This window comes from Diadema antillarum, unplaced genomic scaffold, assembly GCF_040938485.1.
Source record: "Diadema antillarum isolate AM-2024a unplaced genomic scaffold, OU_Dant_1.0 scf00000170, whole genome shotgun sequence".
NCBI lineage: Eukaryota > Metazoa > Echinodermata > Echinoidea > Diadematoida > Diadematidae > Diadema > Diadema antillarum.
In genome coordinates this window covers 1389167-1400317 of record NW_027271059.1, presented here as the reverse complement: position 1 = coordinate 1400317, position 11151 = coordinate 1389167, and the positions used below count along the sequence as shown (strand labels likewise).

Below are 11151 nucleotides of genomic sequence, written 5' to 3'. Positions count from 1 at the left end.
AAACAAAGGCTACCTGTCATGCCTGTGTTGCCCCTGTGTGTCGCAAGCGCCTACTGGTATTTCGTGAGCTTCGGCAAGCGGGTTTTCAGGCTTTGTATTTTTTTTCAATACACACGACGAGGGTGTGTTGTCAGCTATAGTTGGTAATCTTAAATTTGAACTCTGTGGTACCGAAAAAGTATGTACTTGGTGACTAGACCGCAAATGTGAACACCAACATAACGTCCCAAGCAAAACAAAATGTTTGAACTACGTTTATACATAACGCGTTACCATACCAGTTACCAGTGTTATATAGGATCTTTGTTCGTATTGTGCTATTGTCTCTAACCTGTTCAGCTGATTGTTGACAGCTGATACCGTACCTGAGTGGGGATTGCGTGCGCACGTGTTCATGGAATAAGTGCGCGTGCGGATAGATCGCATGTGTAACGAGAGTATGCTTCCATGCGAGCGACCGAGCAGTCGCGCAGGCTTTGCGCTTTTTAGTCTCTGATAAAGGCGCGATTTAGACCTATCTTATTCTCACATGGGTACAAAATTTGTATTTTTATAATCGAAGCTACTAATGATCGTAATTTAATATAATATAAGTTATCAAGCTGATAATTATTTCAAAAAGCTAGCAAAAACTGGCCTGAAGTACAAAGTTTTAAAAGATGAGTCTTGAAATAAGACTAATTTTCCTTCGTTTCGTAGCTAGAGAGATCGCGGCAAGTGAGAAATATTGTTTAGTCAACTGCGCAATCGGACTCCTCAGCAACGCGGCCATGGCCACGTTTTCTCATTTTCCGAAGGACATGAATACTACATTAGACATGAGTATGGATGCTACAACCGCAGCAGAATGTCTCCTAGCCATAGCAGCGTCTAGGCCATCCGTTACGTCTTCAGAGATCATGGAAACCTGTCCAAACGACACTGTTTTTGCTCAACAAGAAGGAGATTATGAGACAGATGCAGCCGTCAAACGAGCACACCACATGTCGGACTCCGGCGTTAGCGCGCATAGTTCTTTGTTCATGGTGGCAAGAATTTTGGCTGATCTCGAGAGGTATCGACCACGGCATGAAATTCCATCGCCCGTAAGCGATTGTCCAAGCCCACCAAGAATCATAAACGGACCCTACGATGGACTGAGTAATACTCTTCGTTCAGAAGTGGACTCATTTCCATCGAGTACTCCACGTGATGGCTCGCACATTGCTTACGATAACAACAAAGCGTCGGCTAAACAAAGGAACAGCAGACGGCCAAAACCGTCACAAAGTCAAAATACCGTTAAAAAACACCATTGTCACTATCAGGGATGTGATAAGGTATATGGGAAATCCTCACATCTGAAGGCACATCTGAGAACACATACAGGTTTGTTCGAATTTCTACTGTTTTGGGGGTTGATCTCTTTGTTCGATCTCGTATGTTTTCATTATGTCGGCATAACACCCCCTTGTGGGCCCCACCAGCACGTACGTCCGTCCCGCTGTTTCGGCGGGCACGCAAGTCTTGCGTTGACACACCCCCTGTGAACATTACGTAGGCCTCGTCGAACAAAAGAACACTCTAAGTCCAATGCGCGTTTTAGCACGAGCTCTTATCAACACTTGTCAACCAAGACAGTGGGGAATTCCCTGTCAAGGACCAGTACCACTAGGTATTCTGAATTTCCCATGATCTGCAATGCAATCTGCTGCACCTCCTCGTGGCTTGTGCCTTAGATTAGTGTCTAAACTGTCTACTCTAGAAGTTCTAACTTCCAGATATCAAAAGATTAATAATTCACCGCCAGGCGTGAGCATGACATTTTTATAAATTTTAGCCATGCATGAGCATGACATGTCTGGTAAGGTAGACCAAATTTATACCACAAGATACCAGTTGTGATGTCTAAGTTTGTGTAGAACTAAATTAGTAACAAGTTAAAAGGTTGGTAATCATGTAGAAATGCATACCATGCATACCTATCTTTCCCCTAAATGATTTGTCAATGAAATTTCTTATGGCTATCAGACATGCTAAGATGGACTGGTATGGACTTTATCAGACGGTTTTTGTTCCACGATTTCATGGAATTTGAAAGTCAGTGAAGGAAAGAAAGTACAAAATTCCAGATTCCAACTGAAAAGTGCGGCGATTGTGTCCAGGCCCCATGTGCAATTCAGGGCATGTAAATTACATGTACTCATGAAATTGGTACATTTAGCACGGCGGAGGGGCTTTCTTCCACAGTAGACTATACTTCCTATAGCCTTTATTATTAATACTCGTGAATGCGACCCCACCATGGCACCAAACACTAAAACAGCGTTTTTGCAAGATTGATACAGCGGCGGGGCCGATTTCCACTGCATAGCATTTTTTTCTCCTCCCATTTTTTTTCTTTGGTCTTCAACTTTTTAGTCTCAGTCAGAGCCTCAGAGGGACTCCCTAATGTCCCTTGAATAATTTAACAGCCAATTTGATCATAAATACAACCCTAACCTAACCCTAAACCCTAACCCTAACCTAACCTTGCTTGCTAACGCACGGGTGCACGTGCACTGCGTGCTGCGGCGGTGAGGCCGATTTCACGATTTTGCCCAGTTCACGAGAGACATCTTTCTTTATTTTGCCTTTTCGACTTTTCAAATTCCACAATAAATACGCTCACATGCTTCATTTCAGCACCTCCAACAGGTGCACAACATTTAATCAACATACGGCGAAGAAACCGGTAGGTGTGCATTTCTACATGATTACCAAAAAGTTTGGGTTTGGGTCTAGAATGAAATCCCGTTTTACTTGTAAGTTGTAACGCAAGCAAGCCTCCCATTAAATTTGATCACTGTCAATGCCCTTTCTTAACACCGCCTGTTACATGTAGAAACCTAAAATGTTATTGCTAGGCACTAATTAATGTTATACGCTTTTGCATACGGTCAAAACTTTGCACAGGAAGTCGAACCTTGGTGCAGGTGCCATACATCTGTGCATGTTGTAGATGAATTAAAAATTATGTAGACTGGTCTCACATTAGAGTATAGAGTTCAAGATCTACCCTAAACCGCATAGGCCGTAGTCCCTACATTCTTAATTTTTTTCCTTCAAATTAATTTTTTTCCCCCAATAGATTCCAGTCATGAAAACTTCTTACCCCAAACTGCCCGAGTCTAGAGTTGAAACACCATATTTACGTAAAGTAAATTGTGCAGTTGTCTATTGATCTTTAATGTTATATAGGCCTACTGGTAATGTAAAATTTGGTCAAGAAGTGGTACAAATGATGTTAAATGTAGGCCTAACTAGAGGCCGGGCCCAAGAGAATAATTATAATTTATGTTCCATCAGCTCACCACACTTGTCATGTGCACAGTGTGCTATGTGGAAGTCATACTGAAAAACACAAACCAGCGGAAGTGGAATACCAGTTACCAATTAATGCAAATTTGTGATGCTGCTTCTTAGATTGCTTGTTACCATGTAGATAAACTGCATTGTAAAGAGGATACTGCCGCTACACAATGTACACTCACTCATCCGCTGCTGTGAGAAGCTACACATGTACAATTGTGAGTGGCAAATTAATACAGTAATCTCCGCGTAATCAGGTATCGCTTAAACGGGTACTCCGTTTAATTGGGTAGTAATGTCAAAATCACTTCCAATGCACATTAAAATTACCTGATTTTATCGCAGATATAACACTTTAAGAAATCATGAATGTCAAATTTTCCACAGCTAGTCGCATTCTCTGCTTAATTTGCAAAGAAGTCCGATCATTTGGGGAGTGATTAAACATGAAAACACATGTACCAGTACCGACTTGCCACAGGTAAACAAACAATACACATGTAGCTGGCACTCACAACTGCATAGACAGACAGGAGTTGAACACTCTTGCGCTCCACTTTCGCTCCGCAACAGCATTCACAAAACGAGAAGTTTGCCACAAAAATCAGGCCATGCACCAGCTCCATAATTTTGCTTTTGCCCAGTCACTTCTCGAAAAGTAACCTGACGTTTTACATGACTAGTGCACGCAAAGAGACGTGTTCATTTCGGAAAATATCTGCGTGGTGGCGAGGAGTCTATGGTCAAACGACAAAGTTTTCTGAAGACATACAATGTATTTGTCCATTAAAAGAGTATAAATTATTGCTCGTGACTGAGCAAGTGTACGGTAAGGTATGTACATGTATAATGTGCCGTGCAAGCATGCGTGTTAAGCATACAGTGTAGGTGTTTGGTGCAGTGTACAATGCAAAGATATGTACATGTATACACATTGTGTGTGTCAATTGTGAATTAGACGTGTTCTGAACTGTTAGTCAGGTACTCCGCTTAATCGGGTAAGAAACGCTCTGCCCGAGCCTACCTGATTATGCTGAGAGTACTGTACTACAGAACATAACAGGCTGTGAGGGAACTTGTGCTAATGGATGTAGAATTATTGTTTTGTACTCCTTGAAGGATTTGCACTGCTATTCCTGTAAAGATAATGCTTTTTGAAATTTTATAATTCAGCCCTTTTGACCAAACACAATATACTTAAAACCCAAGAATTTATAAGCTATGAGGGAACTTGGAAATAGCATAAAATCTGAGCTTACCAATTCTGTACATGGACATACCTATGTACATATATTCAACAACATGAAAGCTATCATAAAAGAATCTGCTAAATCACTTTGAGCAGTGCCATTATATATTTATTGAAAGAGAGTCTGGCCAACTGCTGACAGTGGGCACCATATTGTTACTCATTGTAGTCGACTCGTTTAAAGGACAAGTTCACCTTCATATGTACATGTATTGTACATGTGGATAAAGTGAATGCAGCAATAGTGAAAGTTAAGGGAAAATTGGACAATCTGTCCAAAAGTTATGAATCTATAGTGTATGATGTCACATGCGTACAATGATATAAAGAAAATTAGAGAATTTCACAATTTTTTTTTTTTTAATGCACATTTCCTCAACCTTTCACTGATGTATGTTAAAGGGGCATAGTCCCGGTAGTGTAGAGGGCGCTGTTGATGATACTGCCGATCACCGTTAGCATTGATACGAAGATTACCGAAGTTGAGCTGTCATCAAGAGTAAAGTGCGTAGGTGTTGCTAGGTAATGTTGCCTTCGTTGTCTTCTCTGCGCATCGCGCAGTCTGTAGTAATGCCAGGGTGCGTGCATATGTGCTTCTTATGACATCACAAAAGAAGTTTGCTAAAGCTGTCATCCCCCTCAGCCAAATCATGAGCCGAACTGTGATCGGACCACTGATTACAGTGGATCGGACTTCTTCGGACACGGGGAAGTGGGCCAAATCGATAGCGTAGGTCTCTATAGGAAACTTGCGCCGTGCGCCCGCGTACGCATTTGACTAAAACACCGGGACCATGCACCTTTAAGTAATTGGCTGGGGGACTAATGTCCCCCAACCTTCTGAAAGAGGCAAGTCAAGCGTTCTTTTGTTTTGCGAGAAAAGTGAAAATATATGTTTAATTTTCTTTGTTTTCTTTATATTGTTGTACAAATGTCATCACAAGCTGTAGTTGTCTTCTCATCCAGCAGTGACTGAGTAGAAACTTCAAAAATTCATAACTTTTGAACGGGTTGTCCAATTTTCCTCAAACTCTCACTGATGTATTCTACTAATATTGCTGCATTCACTCAATTCACATGTCTATTGCAGGTGGACTTGTCCTTTAAAAGGATTTGCATGTACGATATGACAAATGAACATAAGTATATGTTTTATCATCAACATTATCATGTTTATGTACATGTGATGCAGTGATCCATACTGCTGCCCCCTTTTTATTCACGTGCCCTTGGGTCAAGTACACATGTAGATTTCTTGCTATTCATGTTTTTACTTGCTCGTAGGAAAACCTACATGCCCAAAAATAAAGATTGAAAAAACCTTTACCCATATCCGCCGATCTACGGGATATCCCGTAGTTCACGCAAAAGCTGGAAACGCCGATCTATGAGATAATCCGTGCAGAAATGGCTTGGACGATGATGTCATTGTAGCTTATTATGCTTGTGAACTCTGACCTGATATCCCACAGTCCTTTGCATCACTTCCTGTTACTGATATTTTTTCATTAGGATTGGTATCCACTTTCAAGGTTTACAGCAGGCTGCTGACAGAATAGGTCTACATCTATGTGAGATTGAACACTGCTGTGCGCGTACTTGTACGTGATAGGCCTACATGTACTTTACTGGAGTCCCATCCGTAGCGTCTATGAGTTTATAGACCACACTAGTCCGCAGAGCCAGATCTTTTAGTTACTATTCGATATTTCTTCATATTTGTAAGCATTATACCCTATGAGTTATGTACCGATGGAAAGCTTGCATTATGAAGATTTCAAAATTGATAATTATTTTTGAATTATGATTGAATAATGGTTTCTTTTGAATAAATGATATGATTTTCACGAATTTATATGGAGATCATACGAAAATATTAAAATCATATGACATTACATAATTCATGACATGATGCTGATTTACATCTTGTATGAAAGGTCATTACTCTCTCTTTCAATTGATGTATAGTTTTTTGTAGTTTTCTTTTTGTAAGTGGTGGTGACATCACCTTGAATTTGTGACGGCCCAGTTTAGTGAACGTACAAGTGTACATACAAATGTACATGAAATAGCCTCCGGCACCAACAGCTTATAAACTGCTTTCACAACAAAGTAGAACAGCAAAATGGGTGGGCATTTATATGAAAGTGGAATATGTAGAACTCCCTAACATTCTTTTTTTTTCTTTTTTAGTGTTAATTCATTTTTTTCTTTAGATTGTTATACAGGAACTAGCAGCACCCGTGGAAATCCACGGGTCTGAGGGGTTTTATTTTTTTTTTCTCATAATACGATTTTGCACATTTTTATTGAAGAAATAAAAAGAAAAGTCTTCTCATTCTTTCGTTAATTGTGCTGTCTTCTAAATGACCACCCTTCCCAGAAATTTTATAATACATTTTTGTAGTATATGCCAGGCGATCCAGTCCATTGGTAGGGATCATTCCCGCCACTACTTGCTTTTATTATAGAACTTGAGTTTCGAGGGGTTATTTGCACCCGTTGAAGTCCAACAGTTGTCTTGTTGCCCCTCACCCCTCCCCCCCCCCCTCACGCACACACACATTTCCACCTCCGCAGGGCAAAAAACAAAAACATTCAGGGAAAAATTACCAAAAATGCAAATGAGATTCCCCGAAAGTTCTGCCCACAGGTTATTCCCGTCGAAACGGGAAGATATTAACACTATGACTTTGATTACCCCCTGCTCTTGCATCCACGCGGGCACCCGCGGGAATCCACGGCTGGTCTCAAGGCCTCGGTTTGTTTTGTGTTTTTTTTTTCAATGTTTCTTTTCCCCACGTTATGAGAGAAAAATAAGATATTTTCGTCTTCATAATTTTGCTCCCTCCTTTTTGTTTTTAATCACCCAAACTTGGCTTGATATATCATATTAATATAGAACTACATCTGCTTCAGATTGTACATTATCATAATTAATATTAGGCCTACAATTATTGCTCCTATTATTGTTATTATTATATCATTATTATCATTATCCTTATCATTATTATTATTATTATCATCATTGTTATTATTTGGGGAGGGGGAGATCATAGTCATCAGGTTTAATAGGCACCCGTGGGAGTAGGTTCTCTCGACCTCGTATTTTTTTTCTTTAATATTTTTCCCATGTTATGGAAGAAAGAAGAATATATACATCACTGCATTCGTCTTCATTTGCTCCCTCTTTTTTTGTCACCAAAACTTGGTTTGATAGACCATAGAACCACACATTCTATTTCCACTTGCAATTTTAAAAATAGGCGGTCGGCAAAGCGAGGTTTTCCTCTACGTCCGCTCATCTTATGAATATGTATGATTACAGCAGCTCTGCAGTAAACGAATGGACACAGCTGCGCGTGTAATGTGATATGTAAGGGTACGATCGGCAAATATATTTAGCCGCGTCCTAAACAGTCTGCGTACAATGACACCGGACTTGAGAGCAAACGGCGAGCAAACTAAATGACGTACCTGAGCTGCATATAGTATTCTGCAGTTGTGCAAAATACAATTACATAACCAACGTTCGTTGTTTTCATTTGGGGACGCCAATATAAATGGCGAACTGTACGTAAATGCCCTTGTAGTCCATATCACGCACACACAGATTCGTGTAACCATCGTCAATACATTCAGTACACGTAACAGGCGGAGGCAAAGGTACATCACAGAACTATATATACACACAGTGTAGAGTGTGTATAGAGTTCTGCGAGGTACATTGTGTGTGTGCGTGCGCGTCCGCCGGAAGATGTCAGCGATTTCGCTGCACCATCATCTTTAGTATCCCCCAGCGTCTCTGCAAGCTAAAAGATGGAAGATCGAGAAAGCAGGAGGCCAGCGCAGGTTCCGTGAATATTGAAACGCTCGGCTCTTTCGTCACGCACAAAAATGCATTATGCATGTAGCTAATTAATTTTTCTTTTTCGTCCTCGACGTCGACACGGAGGGGGAGAGGGGACGAAACCCGCGCCATTCGATGTAGGATACTCTCCTGCGGCCGACGGCACCGGTCGCAACTGCCCGGAGGCGACGGCTCGGGAGGAGATAGAGAAACCAGCAACGCCGAAATAAAACAGGAAATACATAAAGGCCGCGACAACAACAACAACTTCGAGTACTATAGTATAGGAAGGCTGATGATGGACTTGTTAAATAAGCCTTGACTGCCCTTGAGCAAGGTGTTTATATTTGTCAATTGATGATATCAAAAATCTAAAGGAGATTCAAATCACAGGTGCTATGAGGGAAGGGAGAGGGGCAGCTGGGTAGAGAAAGATGACAGCTGGACCTACAGTAAATGCTGATGTGTACCATAAACACATCATACAATACAACTTGAATTCATGTTGTGTACTTGTTGCTTCCTGGACATGTTAGCAATCACTCCAGCTTCGCCTTTCTGGATAATAATTACTTTTTGATGCAAACAAATTCTGCACATAATTGGCTGGCTTTCGGGAGGACGATCTTCTACAATCGAAAGTTTGCTTTCATGATTGGGCAAGTAGGTTTAACTAGTATTAATCTATTGAACTTACCTTCTCTGGGCAAGTGGGCAAACACTAAAAATCTAGAATCAAGCCCTGTCTAATGACTGGCTACTGCACATAGTATAAACTGACTGATTTGTGCAGTGAGGAATTGTACAGTATGTTGTGGTGGTGGCCTACTGAACATACACTTTGTAAGAATGAGATGCTGCAGAAATGACTTTCAGAATTGAAATGGTCTAATACTTGTATTGTATACCTGCCTGTTACAGTAGCACATCATAAGAAGGGATATTTTGCTACATGTAGTTTATGCTCACAAGATTATTGCAAGATTACATTGGTGCAAGACACATAGTTGACAAAATAATCATTATTTCTGTAATCAATGTGTGTTTAAAGCTGACCTCTCACTTGAGCAACTGTGATTGCAAAGCCTTACTACATTACTGTTATGGCACCATGTAATGCCTGCATGGCAATGCCTGTTTGTCAGCCCTGCTGCCTGTGCTCTGTTATAATACTGAGCTGATACCGGTACTCTTCTCTCTTATGTACATGCACACACACTCTGTAGGATAGGAACATCTTTGTGAGCTACATTGTAGCTGATGCCATCATTGAAAAGAGGGAAACTTTCCTCATCTTGTTAATTGTTGTTGTCAATCTGTGAAGACTAGAAAACACATGCACAAGATTAGTCTGTTGGTTTTTTTTTCTTCTGTACTGAAGTACAATGTAGTTATGCTGTGCCTTTGTTATTAGTACCAGTAGTTGACAGTTACATCATTTTTCATTTTGATTTTGAGATGCCATATTATGTTTCTTTCCTTCTGTCTTTATGCTAATCAATCACCATGATATGTACTGTGCATGTACAAAAGTGTATGCACAGACAAAGGAATAGTAAGGAGCAAGATAAAAAATGATTCAAACCCAAGATAATCTTTTTTTTTCTTTAAAAAAGATGAAGTATAGACTTAGTAAAGTTATTTTTGCACGAAATGTGTTTCAATTTTCATGCCAAATTGGATCAGTAATACATATGGTGTATGTCAGCTGTCACTTAACAATTGACAAGCCCCCCCCCCCCTTCCTGAAAAGCTAAGAGCTGTATACATGAATGACACTTTTAAAATCAAATCTTTCTTGTGTGTGTTTTGCTCCAAAGGTGAAAGACCATTTCCTTGCAACTGGCAGGACTGTAACAAGCGTTTTGCCCGCTCAGACGAGCTGGCTCGACACTACCGGACACACACTGGGGAAAAGCGTTTTGGTTGTCCACTATGTGAGAAGCGTTTCATGCGCAGTGACCACCTCATGAAGCACGCCCGACGACATGCAGAGTTCCACCCAAGTATGATTAAGAGGCCGGGAAGCGCAGCCAGCTCGTTGGCCAGTGAGGGCAGTCATTCCCCATGCTCCAGCCCTGCACATTCTCCTTGAGCAAAATAAGAGGACAGACCTCCTCGGTTTACCCACTCCCAATCTCACCCTTGCTTGTCCTGTGGTAAAAAGAAAGGATGTGTTCATCCCCACGTTGCAACAGAAATCCACTAGCAATAACCTTGTCCAGTTTCAAGCTACATTTCAACAGATTCAGAGGATGGTGTTTGGGCCCTCCAATGGTGACACCTTGCAATTTTTTGATTGAAGAGTAATTTCATTGTCCATATGATGTCGGATTGAATTGTATGTACAAATTGTACGTGTAGCTTGTGCTTAATGTCATTGTGTTTGCACAAAGTGAATGGCAACTATGGAGGATCTAAATTGCATTCTGATATAGTTGAAACAAGATTGATATGGAAGCATAATGTTAAGTTAATGTCACTGAAATTGCCTGTGTTACTACAAAATTGAGACACTTTGGCATTGCCCTTCACTGTCCTCGGAGTGAGAAACCTGTGATGCCCAGTGTGGTAAAATAGACATCTCTCATATGATTGAAAGATACTTTTTATGCTCCTTTCTAAGTATTTAGTGTAAGGGAAGCTCACATGTGATGCCTAGATGATTATTTTTGGGGAATACGAATGCAAGAGTATGTAAAGCAAGCTCTGTATGTGAATT

General features: G+C 40.7%; 1 protein-coding gene across 1 annotated transcript; it reads left to right on the top strand.

Moving 5' to 3' along the window:
* Window positions 1-770: 770 nt before the first annotated feature.
* On the top strand, window positions 771-10883 carry LOC139722720 (Krueppel-like factor 9). Its single transcript, XM_071634010.1, has 2 exons — window positions 771-1368; window positions 10250-10883. The coding sequence occupies exons 1-2, from the start codon at window positions 771-773 to the stop codon at window positions 10522-10524; spliced, it is 873 nt and encodes a 290-aa protein (XP_071490111.1). The 3' UTR covers window positions 10525-10883.
* Window positions 10884-11151: the final 268 nt, after the last annotated feature.